Genomic DNA, 24,858 nt, shown 5'->3' with positions numbered 1-24,858 from the left:
TTCTTTCGTTCTCTCTATTTCATTTCCCTCCGCCACTTTTGCCTTGCTTTTGTTCTTTTTACCATCCATTACGGTTTTCAAATCACTTGTTTTCTTTTTGAATGCTTTCTTAACAATTTTTCACCTTTCTTTCACACCATGCTTCTCTTTCGAAAGAGCATTCCTTCTTCCCGCGACATTCTCGCTACTAACACTTTCTGTCATGAAATTCATATTAGCAAATTAAGGGCTCATCAAATCCTTGTTTAGCTCACACTTCGTGCATACCCTCCTTCCATCAGCCCTAAATGTCCACAAACCATCTATGTAATCAAAAGAATACATGTAGCACACCCAGGGATGTCGCCAGATTACATCATGCCCTGAGGCAAACAATTAAATATCGTCCCTGATGGATTATAAGACAAAAATATAAGAAAATCTCCAGTTGCTATTTTATTTTTATTGTAAGAGAAACATCAATGCAAACAATTACATAATAATATTAATTACCATATTTGCTGGCATATAAGACGCACCCCCTTTTATGTACACATTTTTTAAGAAAAAAACTTTATTATTGAATATTATAATGAATTTACAGTATTTCAAATATAAAGTAATAAGTAGGTCTACTTTCAACAAATACCTAATTTAACTAGGAAAGAGTACCTACCTTTTCATCTTCTTCATCAAAACCCAGAAATTCATCTCCAGAGCTAAATGAAGAGACACTTGAAATCTCTTGTGCTCTTAGCATCTACAGTTTTGTTTGAGGGCACATCAAAAGTCAGCAGAACTTCATCTATGTTTCCTATTTGCACAAGTTCAAACTTTTCTCGTTTCCTTGCATTAATGACGAATTGATGAAATTCAATACTTTTTTCTTCATATTCAGGTGGCATCTTTTGTGATATTTTTGCTTATCTGCATACATAGCTGATTTCTCTTCATGAATCTTGAACACCATGATGTTGATCCAGTAAAGTTGGCAATCCCTCTGTTAGTGGCTATCGCTTTCGCTTGATGAATAATCATTTTTATAGACACTGAAAGTCCTGCTTTTCTGTGGTCTAAAATCCAAGTGTTCAGTTCTGCCTCAAGTTATGGCCATTTTGCAGTTCCACTTCATAGGTTATGTTTACTTTTAGTTGCTTTTTTTAGATTGTCTTCTTGATTCTGCCAAGTTTTTATCATTTTCTCATTTGGGAGTGGCCCGAAATGCCTCTCTGCAGTCCTGTTTCCATGTTCTTTAGCATACACAATCACACATAGTTTGTATTCAATATTGTAACAATACCGACGTTTTTCAGCCATAATTTGCCAAGAAATTTAGAGAAAATCTAACGGCAGAAATTTATCACTGTTCATAACAACTGCAACAACATTTGGAAAGTTTAAACGAACAGGAACACAGCTATAATCATCGATGACAGCGCATGTGCATCCACTGAACTCTGCATAACTGGAATGCTCTCACACACTACAATGAAGCAAGAAAGAAATCGCATAACTCGGAACAGAGAAAATTTCCAGAAATGAAAGTAATAAAAAACTGAGTATCGGCATATAAGATGCACCCTGTTTTTCAGACCTATTTTCAAAAAAAAAATCGCATCTTATATGCCGGCAAATATGGTAAATGTTTACGGGGATATCGCACAACTGTTTATAAGCTCTTCTAAATATAAATTATAAGCTATGTCCGCCTCTATTGATATAGTTGCTAGACCAACCAATCTTTCTTGGGTCATTGCTTTTCGCAAATAATTTTTAATCAGCTAAGCTTGGAAAAACTTCTTTCGCACTTGCTATGCTAACAGGAATTGTTAGCGTAGCGACACCGCCTACCACAATATGGCTGAAGGAGTGCCCTTATTAAGCCTCGCCGTGAGGCAGGCTGCCTCTATGCTACACTCTGGCAATGGTACTGAGCACACCTCGCACTTCACGAAATGACTGAAGTCTAAGTTAAAGTCATGCACTGACAAAGCCACCGCCATCTTTCCTTGGCCAGTTACTAAGGGCAAAATATCCTGCACACTAATAATACTAGTAGCACACAACTTTTATAGCAGCTCTTACTCAAACAATCACTCATATACAATTAATTATTTCAAGAATAATTTATCTGAATCCAGAGCTCTTCTTACACATAGCTGTTGTTGCCTCACCAGTGCCCTCTTGAATTTTTCAATTCAGTTTCAATTTGTAGACTTGGGAACTGCAGAAAATCTCATCTTGCAATGCTGTGCTTGTAGAATGTTAATTTGCTGATAAAAGCATTTATAACTCCCTTTGGTTTAATAGGATTCATGTTGCTTCCCTGCAATTTGATGTTAACCTCGTTTAATTTGGTGAAAATATTGGAAAGATATGCGATGTCAACCTTTTCCCTTTTTTGGAGCATTACACATGCTCCCATCACATGAATTAAGAAATTCCAAAACAGTACCATATAGATCATTAAAGCATCGCAGACAGTTTCCATTTGAGAGTCATCGAACTTCAGCGTGAAGCAAAAGATGCTCAAATTTTTCATTTTCATGGCAAAGTTCTTGAAAAATATGGGTATTCAATGACTGGGCTTTTATTTTATTCACTGCTTTAATAACATCATCCAGAGTCTTATGTAGTAGTGCTGTCTATGAAGAATGCAGTGAATTGTAAAGATATTTGGAACTGCTTCTTTTAAATGTGCTATAAATTCATGGCGACAACAATCATAATTCTTGCTCCATCAGTTGTGCATGCAATAATATTTGTGAGAGGAATGTTTTTAGCATTAAAAAGTCTTTAACAACCTTAAAAATTGTAGAACCTTTTGTGTAAATTTTCAGTTGTTCAGCAAACAGAAACACTTCAATAATTTCTTCATTAATATTTATGTAATGCACGTAAGCCATTAACAACTTCACTGTCATGTAAAGTTGTCTCATCGAGTTGCAAAGAAAATTCTATGGTTTTTAAATCTTCACAAAGTTTTTTTTCAATATCCTTGGTCATTTCATCAATTCTTGTTGATACTCAACTATTGCTAAGAGAAATTGACAACGTCATATTACTTTTACCTGGGCCAATCATCATATCTAAAGCTTCATTTATAGCCAGTAAGATGAGAGTTTGCCAATATTTTGTGGCTTTCCACATTTGGCAATTAATTTTGAAAATTTATAATACAAAACCAGTCCCTTCTCTTGTTGGTTACTTTGTTTTGCAACCAATCCTTTTAAGTCCAGGATGATTTTTAAACTTAGTCTTTAATTCATGAAAGTACTTCACATCCTTTTTTTGCTCTATTTGAATGCTTTGTTCTTAAATGCTCGATCATTCTTGAGGCTTCATTTTTCACATATTAAGCACATTGGTAACTGTTCATTATTTATAGATGAAATAACTCCATATTTTAAATATTCACTTGAATATTGACGACACTTTCTTTTTTCACATATTTTAATGGGCTACAATGCTGCACAATATCAATGAAGTGCACCACATGATACCACAGGCTAGATGTAACCTTCAAACCAGGGTTGCTAGATAGGCATTAGAAAAGTAGCAGATAAAGCTTATAAAAGTAGTGGATTCTACTAAAATAGGCCCAAATTAATTATTTTCAAAGTAGAAAATTCAGACCAAAAAGTAGCCCAAATACTTAACTTTCAATATAAAAATTCTATCCTCAAGGGCTCACTCTAGTGAGTACGGGAATAGCAAACCTGAGGTACCTGATGCTGGACCATGCCTTACTTCATGTAATGTACGTCTGTTATATTATCTGAAAACTGGTCCCTATCTTCTTTCTTTATACTTCCTCTCTTCTTCTTGTTCCTTCCTCCCAATGCTATTAGAGTAATTCGAGGGATAGGGGTGAATCTTTTCTATTTACTTTATTTTCTACCTTTAGTAGTGAGAGGAGTAGCCTATTTTAAGCAGTGGGAGTCTGCTGCTCTCCCAGGTTTGAAACCATACCATAATGGTTTCCTGAGGAAGGCAACAGGAAACCACCTCATTATTATTTCCAAGAAAATATGGTGAACTTGGCAAATTTAGTTTCCCCAACTGGCAAAAATGGGGTCTATTGGCAAACGATGGATGTCATGCCCGGCAGAAGAAGAAATGAGGCTTCTCAGGTCGTTAACCTACAAAATCCTCAAATGGACAATGAGGATGGGATCCCAAGTATTGAGGAAAATAGGAAGAAAATAAGACATCCAAGAGAGAATGAGATAGAAACAATGTATGTTGCAACTTGGAATGTAAGAACAATGTTAAGAGCTGGTAAATTAGAGAACTTGAAGAAAGAAATGGAGAGGAATAAATTGAATGTGGTTGGTCTAAGTGAAGCCAGATGGGAAGATATAGGAGATTTTGAAAGTGATGGTTATAGAATTATATATTCATGTAGAACGGGGGGGGGGGGGATGGAGTAGCATTTGTTTTGAATGAAAAGGTTAAAAATTCAGTAGAAAAAATAATGTATAAAAGTGACAGGGTGATTATGATTAAACTGAAAGCAAAGCGTGGACATAATGATTATACAGATATATATGCCCACAAGTGACCATGATGAAAATGAAGCAGAAGAGATATAATCAAATAGAAGAGATAATGGAAGAAGAAGACAGAACTAAAAGGTGTGTACCATCTGGATGGGAGACTGGAATGTGGTGGTAGGTGAAAAGGTAGAGAAGGGAATAACAGTAAGATATGGTCTTGGAAAAAGGAATGAGAGAGGTGAAAGACTTATAGAATTTTGTAAAAGACGCAAACTAATCATTGGTAATACTTAGTTTAAACTTCCAAAGAGAAGAAGATATACATGGAAAATGCCAGGTGATATTGCAAGATACCAGATTGATTATATGTTAATACAAAACAGGTACAGAAACAGTGTAAAAAGGATATCAACATATCCAGGAGCTGATATTGACTCAGACCATAATTTGCTTGTTATGGAATTAAGAATACGATATAAGAAAATAAACAAAGGTAAAAGCAAGAAAAGGTGGAACCTAGAAAAACTCAAAGGAGATGCAAGTAGGAAATTCAGAGAAGAACTGGAAAATAAAATAAGGAACAAAGAGAATATATCTGAAGAAACTATGGATGCTAATGCAAAATGGAATCAACTGAAAAACTTGATATATGAAACTGCTGCTGAAGAGATAGGTTTTGTGGAAGGGAAAAGAATTAAAAAACCATGGATTACAAATGAAATGATAAGAAAAATGGAAGAAAGAAGAAGATGGAAAAATGTAAACACTGAAGAGAGAAGAAGAAAATACAAAGTATTAAATAATGGACTGAGAAGAGAAACTGATAAAGCAAGAGAGGAAGGTTGAAAACAGAATGCAAAGAAATTGAAAAAATGGAAAAAAGGGGGCGATATGATAAAATGTTTGAAAAAGCAAAAGAAATTACAAATATTAAAAAAAGCATAAGAAATCTGCCATTAGAAAACTGATTTATGATATTGAAATACAGGGTGAAAGATGGAAGGAATACATTGAAGAACTTTATGCAAAAAATGAAAGACCAACAAAAATTGAATTGGAAGAGCAAAATGAAATCTCAACAGAAGAAAGAGGTCCTGAAATACTAAAGAGCGAAGTAGAAACAGTGATTAAGGAATTAAAAAGTGGAAAGACGGAAGGAGTGGATGGAATACCTAGTGAAATCCTAAAACAACTGGAGAACAAAGATATAACAGATACATGGAAACTCTGCAACCTCATTTACAGAACAAGAGTATGACCTAAAGATTTCACAGAGAGTATTCTTATACCAATTGAAAAGAAAAGCAATCCTGCTAAGTGCAGTGACTACAGAACTATAAGCATACTCTCACATGCCTCCAAGTTACTGCTAAGAATATTAAATCAAAGATTGTATAATAGAGTAGAGTATTTTCTGGGAGATGATCAATTTGGATTTAGAAAAGACAGAGGAACCAGAGATGCAATTGGAGTAATGAGGACCATATGTGAAAGGAATATAGAAGTAAATAAAGAAGTTTATATTTGTTTCATCGACCTTGAAAAAGCATTTGGCATGGTGAAATGGTAAAATCTGTTGGAAATATTACACAAAATAGGTTTAGATTGGAGAGACCAAAGGTTAATAGCTGAATTATATATGAACCAGCTGGCCATAATAAAGACAAAAGTAGGAAAAACTAAAAAATGTGTGATTGGCAGAGGTGTAAGACAGGGATGCTGCCTGTCACTGATGCTCTTCAATATATTTGCAGAAGAAATGATAAAAGAAGCATTTTATGAAGAGGAAAGAGAATCACTATTGGAGGAAGAACAATGCAAAATATTAGATTTGCAGATGATCAAGCAATATTAGCTAATACCGAAGATGAACTACAGCACCTAATGCAAAAATTTGAAAATATATGCAAGAAATATGGTATGAAAATTAACGCAGGGAAAACAAAGTGATGAGAGTCTCCAGGAAACCAGGAAGTATCAAGGTGATGAAGAATGGAGAAAATGTAGAGCAAGTGAGACAATACAAATACCTTGGTAGTATAATACAAGAAAATGAAAATGTGACATGGAAATAAAAGAAAGAATTAACAAAGGAAAATATGCCTTTTATAGCAAGAAAAATTTGTTTATTAATAAAATGAATAAAAATCTAAAGAAAAGGCTTATTAAGTGCTATATTTGGAGTATGACCTTATATGGGTCAGAAACATGGACAATTAGGAAGAAAGAAGCTAAAATGTTGGAGGCATTTGAAATGTGGTTATGGAGAAGAATGGAGAAAATAAAGTAGACTGAAAAAATCACCAATGAAGAAGTATTACAAAGAGTTGAAAAAGAAAGGAATTTACTAAAGACCATAAGAAGAAGAAAGCATAAGTGGATAGCACATGTATTAAGAGGAGATAGCCTCCTGAAAAGAATGATAGAAGGGAAAATTGAAGGAAAGCAACCAAGAGGAAGAAGACAACTAACGATGCTTGATGATATAATGGGAATAAGAAGATATCAGGAAATGAAGGAGGAAGCAAGAGACAGAGAAAATTGGGGGAAGAGAATCTGCTGAGTTATACCATTGGACCTGTCAAGAGACAGAACACTAATGATGATGATGATAAAAATTCTAAAAAATAAGTAGCAAATAAATTTGAACAGTATTGCCAGACATACAATATTCTGAACAGTGTTGCTAAACATACAATATAAATAGGGATGTTAGATTTAATACAGAATTTTTTGCTTCTACTATAACTGTGAACACCTCCCTCAGTGTTCACAGTTCCTCCAGGGAGGCTCTACTGCCCGGGTTAAGAACCACTGATGTAAACTTTCAAGATCAATGGTTAGTTATAAGATAACACTATTCTGGCCTATATAAGCATATGTCATTCATTGAGCTAATGTCCTGTTTAGATGCAAAAGATAACTGTTGCAAGAAGCTGTTAACAAATGAAATATAAAACAGAGTTATTTGGTGACCAAAAACTGAATGTCAGTAAACAATGACCCCCATTCAATCAGATGATAGATTTATAAATGAAATTTATAAATTCTGCACTAACAATATAATTAAATCTCTATAGCCTCCTCTGTACACGATGGGAATCTTGTTTTGTTTAATGCCAACATAAAGCAGCTCCCACACACACATCTTGAATTTTATTAGAATCTGAAGCATTTCACCTTTACTTGTTCTTTTGTAATCATGTATTAAACACAATTGTTTTGTACAAATGCATTAAACCATAAGAAATTTGTATGAAAAAGAAATAGAAAAGCACTAATTGGATAACTGCTTAATTATCAGATCAGCTGTTGCTTATCTAAAAGCAAAATTTCAATTAACCGGGATTCACTAAGTACTTAATTGGAATGCTTATTAAATTTCATTTGAAACAGATTGCAGCATTTATAAGAAACTGTGTTTTTATTTATGCATATTTATGCTTATAAACAACAATTAAATGAAAATATGTGTATAATTTTTTTATAGAATGCTTTAAAGCATTGCTTAAATTTGAAAGAAACTCCCAAAACAGTGATTTCAAGTCGCACTGATAGTGGTGTACATGCCTTAATGAATACTTGCCATTTTGACTTAGTTCACCTTGAGAATAAACAGAGCTATCTTCCTCACTTCATTAACAGAATGCTAAATAGGTACTTCATTCATAAAGGTGAAGACATTGTGTGAGTATGATTTAAAATTTTAAAAAATCAATAATAACCTTTAAGTGCCACATTTGGATATATCAGAATATCTTGCTGAATAGCTGTAGTAGTAATGTTGCCTTGTTCATTTTGCTAATGGATAGCATAACCACTGTTCTGTGTTGCATGAGTATACTCATTTTGAAAGAAGTTTTTTTTTTTTTAATTTAATTTAATTTAATTTTTTTTTATTCCTGGTGGGTTACTATTATTTGTAACAACAGAGCAAAACTTATTGTCCTTAGAGGGGTAAGACAAATTTACTTACCAGAATAAGTCTTATAACAATATTGGTACTTAGAAATAACATGAAACAATTGATAATCATATGTGGAGGTGGAGAATGCATTTTAAAGTGAACAGTAATAAAAAGGATTATTTAAAGGAGACATTTTGATGATAGTGAAGTGAATTGGTCATCTGACAACAAAGGATACTATGCTCTTAAGAAGGTACTTTAGAATGGTGCTTGAAGAAGCCATCTTATATGTTGCAAAAAATGAATCAGGGCATGAGGTCTGATAGCAAAATGTATTCAGAATAAGTCAAGAAATATATGGTTATATAATAGACATTGTTATGGGAAGATCCTTTTCACTTATTCAAATTTTAACAAAGTTTATGCAAATCCTTTGTAAAAAAAAAAGAAGAAAAATTAGACCACAGACAAAAAAAAGGAGGATGACCGTTAGCTGAAAACCCAAAACCTGCAGCACATTAGTTGTGTATAGACAAGAGTTCAGTGGGAAAGAAGAAATTGGTTGATGTGCTTCTTGAACACTTGAAACTTGTAGTCTCTGATAAAACGTGAGGGAGACTGTTCCAAAAAACAGAAGTAGGTGGAATGAAACAGGAGGTAAGAAGTTGTTCTTACAGCCTTGAAAAAAAGTGGAGGAATGGTTGGTGCCAGTTCACCAGCACATTTCTTATGAAAATACCTATAGAAGAGAAATGGGCAGAAACAGAATGTCATTGAGAGTGAATAGAGTGAATCTATGAGTGAGAGGGAGAGATCATTAATTATCAGATTGCTCTTTTCTTGATATCATCAAGAATTCATGTGGGGAGGTACACTACCCCAAATGTATAAGCAGTATTCCGAGGGAGGGTAGATTTGGGATTTATACATTGTCAGGAGTTGTACAGGTGATAAGTCCTACTGAAGAATAGCATAGAGATCAGAATTTAAGATAATGGTTATGGAAGATCACCATGATGCATAGTGAATGACCAGAGAGGAAGCTCAGGACCCAGTGACAAATTGTTGGAGGCAGACCATAAGACGGGTAGTTTGCTGAACTATCCTTTGTGTTTGATCCTGTCAAATGCCTGGGAATGTCAAGAGGAACTCACTTGGCTGAAGGAGTTTCTCCACACCTTACCATGGCTTGTATCCCAAGATGAACGACGACTAGGAGATATTGGATGTTAAAGATACCAAGCTATTTTAAACCTGGTTTTTACTCCATTTCCCAAGTAAGCAAACAGACAAATAAGTCAAGTTTGCACCTGCGCATAATGCAAGTCTAAGTGACCCATAATGTAGTAGAAGTCTAGGCAACTCGTGGTAAAGTTGGAATAAGCTCTGATCACTATTCTTAATATTTACCCTTAATGCAAAGCCCATCTCCCTGAGGAGATGTATGATGCTATGCATTAAAGGCAAGGGGCCACTACCCAGACTGGTTTCGACCTTTATTGAGGTCTCATCAGTGGGAACCAGGCTAGGAAATACCAAAGTTAAGTAATACAGAGCTTATAAGTATTTTACCAAAACAAGTTACCAAAAGGTGCTTTGACCTTATTAAATAAAATCTCAGGATGAGATATTGGATGTTGACCAAAAGTAGCAAGAGTCATATTTGTGGTCACTAATTACCACCTGGACACTGGTGGATGTCCAGGTGGTAAAGAAGTTGGCTGTTGATAATCTTTTCCATAGCCATAAAACGATAGTCATAAAATGTGACAAAAACTTGATAAATGTCCACCGACGCTACGTAATCTCCGAGAGTTGGAAGCTCCTTAACAAAAATTAGGTCATGACTGACCAGTAGGAGATAACACAAGTGCACCAAAGACAGAAACACCAAGCTGACATGACATAGCCTCCACTTCCCCCACGAGTTTCGAAGATGACACACAGTCGAAATGACTTGCACCCCCATTACTCCCACCCCTGCCCTTTTCCCATCAATCCTTCCTCTTCCCCAAAATATTGTTTCTATTTTCAGATCCTTCTCTCACCCCCCCCCCCCAAAGTGCTCTCTACCCATCCTTAATAATTAATAATAATAATTTTATACATATAAAAAACCCGGGATTGGGGGGAAAAAAGACTCTCTCTATTTTTTTATTCCGGTGGCAAGCTTTTCGAGGAGGGGAAGAGTCGCGGTCCCACGAGCAGTAGTTCTGGAGATCATGGGGAGTTTGCAGGCCATATTTCAAAGTAGCCTTCCATGAAATTCTTCGATGAGTGTACCGATCCACGTGCATACTGATTTGTCGCAGCCGAAAACCATTTCCTGACATCGCCGAAGAAATATCCGAAAAAATGTCTTGGGGAAGGGGGGAGTATACAAGGGAGGAAATTGCCAGATGACTACCGTCAGATAGTGCCCGATCACAGCCATAGCGTAAGATGAAGAAAGGAACCAGTGGAACTCACCCTTAACCTTTTAGGATTCAGGACTGTACATGACAGTGTGTGAGCTTGTAAGTAATTTGTATTATGTTAATAGCCTAGATTGTGTGTACAGAATCAATGTCTCATAACTTTTGTATATAAATTGTCTAAGTTAAAATAAACATGTTTGGTTTTGTTAATAGCTTGCCTGATCTTTGTTAGCCGATGCACTGTGTCATAAAAACAAATCGAACTTGTGTGACCTAAGTAAAATAACAGCCACGACTAAGTAATTCAGAGTTGCTTGAGATAAAATTGATTTAAGGATTATTATACGTTCTTAGCTAAATTATTCTCTTGTATGTAAAGGAAAGATAGAAAATTCTTTTACAATCCTGAATGGTGCAGTTAACAAAAATAAATTTTTAAGGATTAATACATTTGAATTATAGCAACGTAGATTAAGGATTTGGTCCCAGCCAGAGACTTTTCCTAAGTCTATGGTACTAGCACGAGTGAGTGTATACTTAATGACATTAAGAGAGGGGAGTAAGCAAGTAGATTACAAAAGGACTAAAGTCAAATAATAGTATTATACGTAAGTTAGAGATTGGAGCACATAGGCATTTTGTACAAGCTCAAGCAATCACAAAAATAACGAAGTAAGAGGAGAAATACATTGAGTTATAAAGTAATAAACAAATATATTAAATATTACATAATACTAAATTACTAAATATTACATGGCCTCCCTCGATGAGTCCTTGACTCCCTGGAAATCTAATAATAATTACTGATAGTGCCATAATAGGATAAAATTTATTAACCTAGCTCATATTTCATTATGCTATGCAGTCAGCATCCTTACACAGGCTATACATAGAGTAATTGAAGCACTTGAAGATGTTTACAACAGTAAAGAAATTATTGTGACTGCAGCCGGTAGTCACAATAATTATATCATTGTCATATCATTTATACTGACTATTCTAGAAATCTAAAACTTTTCAAGTTATCATAAACCTTACCATGCTATAGATAATGATCTTTCAACAACAAAAAAGTAATACATGTATTTGCCAATAATTTTTATTAATTATTTATTAATTATTACTAAAAGAAACTGTTTAATTTATAAAGTCCTACTTTTCCCTTGACATTTTTGAATTTCTTAATTATAAGAAATAACTTCTTTTGGATTTCTTATGGATATTGAATTCATTTATTTCCTATTGATAAGTATAAAAATTTGAAAATTTTAAACAAGTACAGTGCTGCTGCTATGGACTCTTCCTCCCTAACTAGCTAACTTTATGTTGAACACTTAGAAGCCAAAACTCTCAGCACGGTCACAAAAATGCACTTCAAATGTGGTATGTTGATGATGTGTTTGCAATAAGGTCTCATGATCCAGGCATGCTAATTGTGCGAAAACTATATCTAAACAGCTGATATTATAGAATGCACTTTATTATAGAAAAAGAGGTAAGTATATAAGTTAGGGTTTAGACCTTTTGCAATAGTAGATTAAGAGAAATGATTGCAATTTCTCATGTGGGAGTGAGTTTGAAGCCATCTGGTGTGAAGTGGATTCTAACAAGGTTAAATACACAATGGGGTGTTGTTACAGACCTGCCGGATCATTTGCTAGTGACAAAGAAATGCATCAGCAAATAAATACAATGGGTGCCAAAAGAGTAATCATGATGGGGGACTTTAATTATCTGAACATTTATTAGTTAGCTATGAAATTGCATGAGAAGAATGAAACTGAATTTATTGAGCTGTTGCAAGACAACTTCCTCAAGCAGCATGTGATAGAAGAACTCGAGGTGAAAGAGTGTTAAATTTGATTATAGTGTCAGATGGAGTTTCAGTTAAAGACGTAACTATTCTGTGTCTGGTTGGTGATAGTGATCATGTGTTATTCATTTGGGAAGTGGCTAAGTTTATGAATGTTCCATTCAGAAAAGGTTACATGCTGAACTACAAAGCAGGAAATTATGACCAGTTGGGAGTAACTGAGTTCAGTGGAATGGTAACGGTGGCTGGATGGGAAGAATATCTACAGTGCATGGGAAGCATTTAAAAATACTTAAATGATGTGATATCAGAGTGTGTCCCTAGAATACAAAGAAGAAAAAAAAGAGTAGGAGTGAAATGGATGTGTAATCTACTTAATCGAGAGATTGATAAGAAAAACATGATGTGGAAGGAATATCGTGTGCATAAGGATGATGTCAGTTATGATAATTATAAGCAGCAGGCCAGAAGAATCACACATGTTGTATGGAAAGCTAAGTCTGAGTATGAAAAGAAACTGGCTCTGCATGTTAAAGACAACCCAAAAGAATTCTATCATTATGCTGCAAGTAAAGGAAAGAATAGCTCTACTGAATGCAGATGGTATGCAGGTGACTGATGCAGAAGTGATTGTTCAACTAATGAGCAGCCATTTTGCTAAAAGCTATTAACTTGGTATATGCAACATTGAACTCACTGCTATCTCTTCACCGTATACTCATGTGAATGACGAGGAAGTACTAGAGTTGTTGCACAAACTGAATAAGAATTCTGCAATAAGAACTGATGGGATATCAGCACGGATGTTAAAAGAATGTTCAGCCAAACTGGCTATTCCTTTGACCAGTTTATATAATATGAGTCTCAGAACAGGGAAGATTCCACAGGAGTAGAAACAATGTATGGTAATTCCCTTGCATAAGGATGGTGCAAAGACCGATGTATCCAACTATAGACCAATTAGTGTCTCAGGGGGTGGTGGTGAAGATATTGGAAAAATCTGATAGGGTTCGCATTCAGAAATGGGCTAACTAACAATGAATCTCTGCTTTGCAATGAGCAACATGGGTTTACTAAGGGAAGGTCACGTTTTAGCTACTTGCTCATGTTCTATAACTATATTTCTATATTTTCTCTATATTCATTGTCTAGTTCAATGTTACCATTGAACTAGACAAAGGGAATAGATACACCATGATTCTTTAGGATTTTGCTAAGGCTTTTGACAGAATATAGCATGGTATACTGCTGCATAAATTGGAGAATATGGATTTGGATTATAGAATATTAGCATGATAAGAGGGTGGCTGACTGACAGATATCAAAAAGTGATATATGGGGGGGGGGATGAGTCTGCAAGATTTAAGGTAACCGGTGGTGTACCACAAGGATCAGTGCTTGGTCCACTGTTATTCAATCTGTGTATTAATGATATTGGGAAGGATTTGACAAGCAACATCCCCCATATACCACTATGTTAGACTCACATATTTGCTGATGATGATGCAAAGATAGGTAGGGTAATCAGGAGTGCTGCTGATATGCAATATTTGCGGGATGATTGAAGTAGGCTGGAATTGTGTGCATGTGAAAATGGCTTTTATTTCAATGTTAATAAATGTAAACTCATGCACTTTGGTGTAATTAGATATCTAATGTTGTATTATATTTGTGGGATTATGCTTGAAGAAACTGATGAGGCTAGGAATCTTGGGGTTTTACTAGACAGGAAGTTGAAGTCCAAGGGTCATATAGCAAAAATTGTAAATCCAACTCAGAGAATAATCACACAGCTGAAACGAACCTTGACATGTAATGATAAGGAAGTCATTTTGTTTCTTTACAAGGCTTGATAAGACCTCGCTTGGACTATTGTGTGCAGATCTTGTCTCCTGACTTCTGTGGTGATTCTGAGGCAGTGGGGGAGAGTATCAAAAATAATATCAGGATTGTGGAATACAGATCATGAAGACAGATTGAGAATTTGTAGGCTGCAGACGCTAGCAAACAGGAGAAAGGGAGATGATATGATCGAGACTTACAGACTTTTGAAAGGGTTATACAGAATTTCAGTAGAATAGAATTTTTTATTTTATCTATTTCCATGGTGCAAGGGCATCCATGGAAATTGAGAATGAATGAATAGAAGGTGGTTAGGGCCTAGATTTTTCTCTCATAGAGTAGTGCGTGATTGGAATGGATGTTGTGTGTGCAATTAGCTTGAATGAATTCAGAAACAGGTATGACAGCTGGTGACCTCCTTTGATGAGCTCCTGACTCCGTGGAGGTCTCTTAATAATAATAGTTGCCTTTTTTAGACACAGCTTCATGGTTCAGGCAGTATAGATGAAGCTAGATGGTCAGAAAGACCTGGGTTTGATTCCCATCCATGATGTGAGGAACCTTTTCATTATTATTATTTTTTTTTATGAATGATACATGAACATTTAGTACTTATTAATTAATGATTATGATTACTTTCACTTGTTTAAGTCCTAATTTTATGGAGCAGAGGAAAGTTGAATAGTTTCTTCTGTGCCATTATAAATAAATGTTAAGAATAGAAAAACATCTGCAAATCATCATAAAAATGCTCTATAAAATAAAACAAGCACATGCATTAACTACATTAGTGTTTTTTTTTTTTTTTTTTCCTTGAATTTATAATCCTGTTTTGTATGATACAGGAGCAGAAACTGAGAAAAACATTTAGGTTGTTTCCAGAATCAACATAATGACATTATATATTTTGTGAAAAAAAAAATTATCTTTTTCAACTTTTTTCATATTTTGTCACTGGGTACAAAATCATCTACTGGCATTTGCAGCACGTCTTTTAACATGTTGCAATCAGTCTACTTGTACATGTGAGTTGCTCTAAAGATAAAACAATATATATGTAACCTATCCTGTTACTGGTCATATTCCATTATGGCAAAATCAATTATAATTAACAAAGACATGTATTTGGGACATACTGGTCATGCATCATGACAGAATGTGCAAACAGATACAATAGGTGAGGTAAAAATACACACACAAACTGTTTACTAATACCTATAGGTTGGCAGCCTTTTGGGAGTCATATTCACATAAAATATTCACACACCCACACACTAGAGAGTTTCCAAGTTAGAATCTCTTCGTTTTGATCTTCTTTGGCTAAGTCTGTTCACCCGATTTTATCAAATTTATTTGCTGTCTCTGTCAGTCTCCTGTTGCCACTAATCATATGAACTTTTTTTTTTATTTCTGTTAAATGTTGATTTTCTCTATTCATTCTGATTTCCTGATAGTGTAGAAACTTAAGTTTTAATCATGTTCCCTCTTTTCTGCCTATCACCTAAACATTGCAACCCACACAGTTTCAATTTTGTCCTCAGGAAACATTCCATAGACCTTTCACCAGCTTGGTTACTCGTCTCTGAATCCTCTCCTCCAACTTCTAATCTCCAAGATGCCCAGGTGACCAAATCTCTGTACGGCTCAAGATGCAGCCAAATCATAGCCTTATAAAGAGGGATAACTACCTCTGTATTTTTACTTGTTAGTGTATTTTTCAACATTGAAGTAATCCTTTGAGCCAACTTTTTTGCCAACTCTTGCAATATGTCCTCTTAACTTTCTGTCTGCCATTAGAAATTACCCCTCAATTTTTAGCCTCATCAGTTTCTTGCAATTCAGTACTCTCAGTGCAATACACAGTATTTAATCTCTTCATCCTGAAGTGCATTGCCTTAAATTTTGCAACATTAAATTAACAATCATTATCCTATACTCACAGTGCTAATTTATTTAAATCATTCTGCAGGATACCACATCACTTTGTCATCCTTTTGCATCACCAGCAAACAACTAAACATCCCCCTCCCTAAAATCATTAACATACAAATTAAAGGTGGTAGTGCTAGTGCAGAACCTTGAGGCACTCCACTAGGTGCTCTTATTCATTCCACCATATACTACTCTCTGGTGTCTGTCAGCCACTCTCCTCCATGCCTATTCATACCCCCAGCTTCATATCTATTCCCATTTGCTCCAATCTACGTAATAGTTTTCCATGCAGTATTCTCTCATATGCCTTTGCAAAGTCCAGCAGTAGCATGATATGGCCATTTTCCTTATCTAATAAAATGTGAGAAAATTACTAAGCTGTTCCTTATAAAGTAACTTATTCCTATCAACCTATTCCTGAATTGTACCTTTAACTTTTCCAATACTGTAACTGCTACTGCAGAGAATACTAATTGATCTATAATTTGCTACTTCTGTTTTGGAGCTATCTTTATACAATGGAACTGTCTTTTCCTCTTACTACTCCTTTGAAACCTTGCCAGTGCTGAGTCTTAACTTTGTCCAAATTACTGCCAGTTCTCATAACACAGACTGACATGCCATCCAATCCCACTACTGTACTCGCATTGATATATTTTCAATATGCCAAACACCTCCAGGTTTTTTTTTTTTCTGCAGTTCTAACTCATGAAAGATTTATCTGTAAAGCTTTAAGTACATTCGTACTCTGAGTAGGCTAAGGATTTCTATTTTTCATTTTTATTGATTATATATTTTTTTTGTATTTTACTTAATTTTGTAATTTTTACATAGTCTAGAAACACTTACTCTAGAGCAGTGTCTCCAAACTTTTTTAATTGCATACCCCCAAGACAGAAAAAATAAATAGCGTGTACCCCCAATTGATTGAGCAAAAATCTATTGTAATAAGAGGAAATATGCCTTGTATCATCATATAATAATTAAAAATGCTAGATATTTTTACACATTATTTTTATTATTAACAGCTTACAAATATATTTATTACAATATTTAATGTGAACAATGGCCTTGCATTTCTTTCTTAATTTCTTGAAATTCTGGTTTGATGGCTTCTGATACTGCAATACATTGCTTCTTTAAATTATCTGCAATGATTTCTATATGTCTACCAATAGTATTTGCTGATAAGGGAATACATTTTAGTTTATCTGCATATTCTTTTCCATGGATTATTTCTACCATTTTTATGGCGGTTGGGAGTACAAGTGTTTCCCCAATGGTGTGTGGCTTTTGGTCTTTTGCAATTAAGAATGCAACCTCAAGAGATGCCTCCAAATATTTATCATTAATTTTAGTGAATTTTTTTAAGTTGTTGGATTGAGAATTACGTCTTCAAACATCGTTCAAAGAATTGTAAAGATTTGTGTTCATGTTCAGGATGTTTAGTTTTTAAGTGTCTTACTAATAATGATGGTTTCATACTTCCATTACATAGCGTCTCATGACACAATACACATGTAGGACGAGGTTCATTGTTGACTATTGTCGATGTAAATCCCTATTTCAAGTAGTCTTCTTGATAATTTTGAACTTTCTTGGGCAAGGCTTTGTTAAGTTTCAGATTAATGTTTTTATCACTTAATTTGACTGATAACAAACTTGTTTGAATAGAAGAATCAATCCAATCTTTTTCTTGTTGTTCGTCTGATGTTGAAATACTATCATAATTATCTTCAATTCACGGTTTCTTTGGAGGAAATTTTTTTAACCATTTATCCATTTTGTGAGGGTTAATGTGTAAAATTTAAATATAATTCATTTACTATTGATAATATCAAACACTTTTAAAAAAATGTAAGCAATTTTGATAATATTAATTCACTATTTCTAGTGTAAACGTAAAAGTAAGCACAAAAAGGCGTTGGAATTGCACAGAAACAATATATATACTAAAAAATCGTTAAACTTACTACTAATAGTCAAATAATTAATACAACTGTGGTGTCATCTGTAGATAGCAGGATAACTAAGCAATTTTCCTTCTCTAGTTGGGCATGTCAACACTAGGATGTGCTACAAACAATGGCAATGATAAGAAGTACGAGATTTACTCCCCAGTTTTAAAAAACGTGACACTTTGCCATGGACGATGTGTGCAAAGTCGCCCAATGTGCGCTACTCGCAAATTTAAATTTACAAGATCTTTATAACGTCTTTGTCTATATTAGATATATGTTTAATTGATGAAAGAAAGTAATATTCTTTATTTAAATTAATTACTTAATTTTTTTCCTATCAATATAAAACTTTTTGATGTACTCCCATGTATCGACTCGCATACCCCCTGGGTACGTGTACCACACTTTGGAGATCACTGCTCTAGAGAACAAGCATGGAACTTTTTCAAGCCACTTCAGGCCTCCAATAAGCATTGCAGTAGTCTCACACTGGACAATGAAATTCATCTCTCACCTAAAGACAATCACAAACATCCGACAGCAGGATTCAAACCTGCAATCTGTTGATTGCAAAGTAGATATCCTAACCACCTTGCTAACCAGTTTGTCTATTACAATTCTCACATCAGCAACTTGAAAATCTCCATCTGGATGACACACCTTGCAAAGTGATCACTTATAACCAAACTGTTTCTTCTTCTGTCATCTTCATAACAATGGCACTGATAAAAGGTATCCTTCTATAATCATTCTTCCTCTTACTCACTGCATATAAAAAATATATTTTAAATTTTTTTTTGATTTATATAAATAATTTAAATACTTCAGTATTATATTATCTAACATACTTTTTTTTTAAATTTATATAAATAATTTAAATACTTTGGTATTATATTATCTAACATACTTTTTTTTTTTAACACAGCATCAGAAGAACTTTAGTGGTCCCAGATTATTTTCATGCTAGATTTTCTGCTATATGGAGACTATATGTATATCGTTTAGCAGTTCTAAAGAAAGAAATTAATATTGACCACTGTTACTTTCACTCTTTGCACTCTGCTCTTCCATTAGTAGAGTTCAGAAAATGTTTTGTAGTTCCGTGAGTATTAAATTAAAATAGCCTATACCAAACTAAAAATAATCTACATCTATATAACCTGAAAAATAATCTCTACCAAGATAAAATCATTCAATGATGATTTTATCATCAGTGAATGATTATTATATTATTTAGATTATTATTTTTACTAAATTATTTTTTATTACAGTAATGTGAGTTTATTATCAGCTTGGTTGGCCACGTGGATAACATATCAGCTCTGCAGTTTTTATACCATGTGTTTGAATCTTGTTGATATGTTGTCAACAAGATTCTTTAGGTGGTAGATGATTTTTAATGGTTGGTGTGAGGTCACAGCTGGTTTTTATGGAGACCTGCAATGTCTCAAAATAAATAATATTTTTTCTTTTAATGTTACATGATGATCAGCATTTGTTTTGATAAAATTATGCAGACTACTACCATGTTAAGAATATAGTCTCCATAATAAGGTCGCCATTTGGAGTATACACACATATATAATACATGCAGACAAGTTACATTACATTTTAAACAGTATACCAAATTAACACTAATTTGGTCAGTTATTCTATTGGCTTGACCCTAGTGTGGGGAGAAAAAAACTTTACATCAAAACTTTATCCTGTTTTACATGGCCAGAGAACAAATTCATAGCAATCTTTAATCCAGAATAGTGAGGGCCTCTTCACTATTTCAAATAAGTGTTGTGGATTGTTAATAATATATTAAGGCTAAGATCTTGGAGAACTATAGTCCTATGAGAATATTGTTATTATTAGAGTGGTTGATTAGAATCTCATAGGCTTTAAATGTGCACTCATGCCATTTTGGTATGATGTAATGAACTGGTGTCTTTCCAGTCAATTCTGTGTAGAGTATCCAAATCATCATCACCAGAAAGGTCAGATTTACCATAATTATTAAATATAATGCATTGTTTATGTTTGTTGTTGTGATGTTCAACTTGTGTGCCGCTTCTCTTCCTTGGAAACCCAATAAATGGAGTTCTTTTCATACAGTATTAGAGCTCACCATGGTGTTATTGGTGCCCTGGAACTCATCACAGATGATCTGTGCTGATTGTAGCCGTTTTTTGCATGCCACCTGTTTTTAATACCATCCTGTCCCTGTCAGTCATAATTTTCGGTGGTTGTCTTGGGTGTTTTCCTGCACTAGTGATGCCAGAACATCTCCATTTGTTGATCTTTTCTAGTTATGGCTGCTGCTGCTAGGCATCATAAGTGTGCAGTTTTCTGTGTCACTCTGGCAAGTGGTGTCATCCTGTGTGATCTGGTTTAATGTTTAATGGCTGCTTACTTTTTAGAGCTTACAGGCAAGTTTGACAATTTTGTGATGGCTGACCACAAGGAACAGAGAGTGTGCATGAAATTTTGTTTTCTTTTGGATAAAACTGCAGCTGAAATCATTGTTATGCTTCGGCAAGCCTTTAAGGATGATGCTTTAGGTAAAATGCAGGTCTGCGAGTAGTTTTCCTGTTTCAAACATGGGGACATGTCAGTTGAAGAACAACCGACCTTCAACAAGCAGAAATGATAAAACATTGAAACAGTATACCAGGCAATCAATGAAGATTGTGAAAGACCATTGAGCAACTTTCTCAAGAGACAAATTTGTTATGGAGTTTCTGCCAGCGAATTTTAAGATTTGCAAATACATGTATCTGCTAAATTTATGCCTCATTTATTCACAGAGGATAAAAACTTTACATCAAAGCCTTATCCTATTTTATATGGCCAGAGAACAAATTCATAGTAATCTTTAATCCAGTATAGTGATGGTCTCTTCAGTATTTCAAATAAGTGTTTCAAATAAATAATCTTGCGAATGTTTGCCGTGATTTGAGGGAGCAAGTTCTTAATGACCAGAACTTTCTTTCAAAAGTTGTGATGAGTGATGAGTCTTGGTGCTATGATTATGATCCAGAAACAAAACAACCATCAAACTAATGGAAACATGCAAATTCACCAATCCCAAGAAGGCATGTCAAGTGCAATGAAACATCAAGACAGTGTTGATTTGTTTTTTTGATATCAATGGAATTATACATAAAGAATTTATTCCTACTGGACAGATAGTGAACCAACATTTTTATCTCAACGTTTTGAGAAGACTGCATGATAGTGGGGGACCAAAATGGCCAGAAATGTGGAGTAGTGGAGATTTGTTGCTGCATCATGACAATGCTCCAGTTCACATGGCCTTGTTTGTTCCAACAGTTCTTGACGAGAAGCAACAGAAAAAATGAGAAAAGGGGCAGTTGTTCTCTACCCCTCCTGACTCGTCCAGTCTCTCTCCATGTGACTTTTTATTCTCCACGGATAAAGAAAACCATGAAAGGGCAGCAATTCGTTGATATGGATGAAGTGAAAGAAAAAATTGCTGGAGACCATAAACAGCATGAATTCCAGTTGAACAGTTCCAGAACTGTTTCCAGCAGTTAAAAAAATGTTGGGATAAGTGCCTTGACTCACATGGAGAGTATTTTGAAGGAGACTGGAATATGGTTATGAATAACGTTAATAAATTTTTTAAAAAAATAATAATTCTGGTTATTTTTGGATATCTCCATATGTAGTGTGTGTGTGTGTGTGTGTGTGTGTGTGTGTGTGTGTGTGTGTGTGTGTGTGTGTGTGTGTGTGTGTGTGTGTGTGTGTGTGTGTGTGTGTATTAGGGGTATGTGGTGTACACTCAAGGAATAGTAATATCACATAATATTTTTGCATTTATTTCTGTTAAAAACTCCCCTAATTGTTTCCTGGCTTTGCGTGATTTCTAAAATTAAACAGCATACTAATGTTTCACGAAGCATCAGAATGAAGCTTCACGAAGCTTTTTTTGACATGTAAACATTGCATCATATTCAGATTGCATCATAACCCGGATGTGTGGTCACAAATAGACACCTTTGAGCTCTTTGAACAGATGGTGCAGTGGGTCAGATTCTTAGCATTCAAGTAGTTTTAAACCACCCAGAAGCTGAGGCAGGGTGCGTGCGTGTGTGTGTGTGAAGACAATAGCACCCAGAAATCAGTGGCTGTAATTGGGTATTGTGTCAACTAATCCACTTGAACCTTGTCATGAATTACTATTTTTGTTTTCTGAGTTTTCATCAGTTTTGCTTGTGTGAACGTGTTTAGGACACTGATGTAGACAATTTTTTTAATATGTAATTTTCGATAAATAATTTATATCTCTTTTGCCCATATTTACAATGGGAGACAGTGTTGTTAATCTACCGAATGTCCCATTTTTTGCCAGAGCTTTTGCGGATTGTATGATTATAGTCGAAAATGAAATGCAATACAATATAGTAGAATAGTTAACTGGATGTGGAGTGGGATCAAGACTTTTTATTTGTTGGCCTTGTTTATTATTTTCCAAAGAGGAAGGTGTTTGAATAAGCATGGATATTCTGACCTTAATCATTTAGTCGCAGCTGTGCAAAAAAATATCCCAATCACATGTTCAGTCATTTTTAAATCTTAAGATGTTTGAAAATTAATTGATAAATTAAAGTATTCAAAGTTATCCTACAATTAATTGCATTGGACCAGTTAAGATGAGTGCTGATGTGCTATGCACTCTTAAAACTTTCATACATTGATAAAAATGCAATCATATTGATGTGAATTTTGTAGCGCAGGTTGCATAAGCCACATGACAGCACACTATATATATATTTATATACAGCACACTATATATATATATATATATATAGTGTGCTGTATATAAATATATATATAGTGTGCTCCTAATATATCTCCTAATATATATATATATATATATATATATATATTAGGAGAATTCATTTTTACTCGGTAGGAATATTATAAAATAAGTTTAATGACTATTACTGAGAGAAAAGATGGCAAGATATATTTAACAAGATACTATTAGTTTACTAGTTTCGTTACAAGAACATCATCAGGTATCATACTCAAAGAAATATATAAAAAATTACAGAGACTTAAAATTGTATTAACAGAACAAGTGAAAAACAGTAGCATGTTTGAAAAAAATGCAAGTATGAGTTCCATACAAACGAATACTACGCACTGTCGCGAGTGCGCCAGTACTGAACAGAAGCAACGTGTGCATCCGAGAGATTGTAACTCAGGCTGTTGTTGATATGAGAGGAATCTAGAGAAATTTCTCTTGATTCAACAATCTTTCTTTCGAGTTCATCGTAGCACACATGGATATTAGCAGTTTGAGTCCAGTTTACAATGTGCTGGCGGCCTTCGTCTGAGTTAGCAGAAAAGAGAACGTGGCTAGAGAGAGTGCTAGCTCTAGTCCTGTTATAGGAGATATCTCTACGATGTTCATCCAAACGTAGAAGGATGGATTTGGCAGTCTGTCCATAATAAGGCTTTCCGCAATCACACAAAATCTTGTAGACTCCTGGAAACTGAGTAGGAAGATGTTTCTGTTTATGTTTGCAAAGTAATGAACGAAGTTTTGGAAGCGTAGTGTAGCACGTTTTAAAGTTAAATTTCTTGAGAATCTTTGCCAGTTTTGGTGAAAGAGAGCTGATGTAAGGCAAGGAGATGAAGGCTCTTGGGGGAGGGGGATCTTCAGCGGTAGTTGAGTGCCTGGGGGAAAGAAATTTGTCAATCTTCTTTGGAGAGAAGCCATTGTTAATAAAAAACTTACCAGATGTGCTGAGAACATTAAAATCTCAATTTTTAGAAAGCCTACTCATACTGACAGATACCATCATGCTTCCTCCCATCATTATCCTCCACAAAAATGTGGTATTATTTCCACTTTAGCCCACCGAGCCAAATCATTACTTACCGAAGAAACAGAAATTATAAATGAACTCAGTTTTCTTAAAAAAATGTTTATTAACAATGGCTTCTCTCCAAAGAAGATTGACAAATTTCTTTCCCCCAGGCACTCAACTACTGCTGAAGATCCCCCTCCCCCAAGAGCCTTCATCTCCTTGCCTTACATCAGCTCTCTTTCACCAAAACTGGCAAAGATTCTCAAGAAATTTAACTTCAAAACGTGCTACACTACGCTTCCAAAACTTCGTTCATTACTTTGCAAACATAAACAGAAACATCTTCCTACTCAGTTTCCAGGAGTCTACAAGATTTTGTGTGATTGCGGAAAGCCTTATTATGGACAGACTGCCAAATCCATCCTTCTACGTTTGGATGAACATCGTAGAGATATCTCCTATAACAGGACTAGAGCTAGCGCTCTCTCTAGCCACGTTCTCTTTTCTGCTAACTCAGACGAAGGCCGCCAGCACATTGTAAACTGGATTCAAACTGCTAATATCCATGTGTGCTACGATGAACTCGAAAGAAAGATTGTTGAATCAAGAGAAATTTCTCTAGATTCCTCTCATATCAACAACAGCCTGAGTTACAATCTCTCGGACGCACACGTTGC

The 24,858-nt window shown here is 34.8% G+C and overlaps 1 protein-coding gene across 3 annotated transcripts in view; it reads left to right on the top strand.

Annotated features, from left to right (window-relative positions):
* The window catches only part of LOC150109420 (tRNA pseudouridine synthase-like 1), a 91,501-nt gene that overhangs the window by 22,886 nt on the left and 43,757 nt on the right, over positions 1–24,858 (top strand). For all 3 annotated transcript variants that reach the window (XM_090408102.1, XM_090408094.1, XM_090408087.1), the window contains exons 3-4: positions 7,969–8,165; positions 19,276–19,452. In XM_090408102.1, the coding sequence (XP_090264228.1) occupies positions 7,969–8,165; positions 19,276–19,452 (374 nt within the window). The remainder of the gene's footprint in view (positions 1–7,968; positions 8,166–19,275; positions 19,453–24,858) is intronic.

This window comes from Typopeltis vanoorti, chromosome 2 (assembly GCF_054136105.1).
Source record: "Typopeltis vanoorti isolate ZY-2024b chromosome 2, IOZ_Tvanoo_1.0, whole genome shotgun sequence".
In the NCBI taxonomy this organism is placed as follows: Eukaryota; Metazoa; Arthropoda; class Arachnida; order Uropygi; family Thelyphonidae; genus Typopeltis; species Typopeltis vanoorti.
The sequence above is the reverse complement of the archived record's forward strand: the minus strand, read 5'-3'. Positions and strand labels throughout refer to the sequence as shown.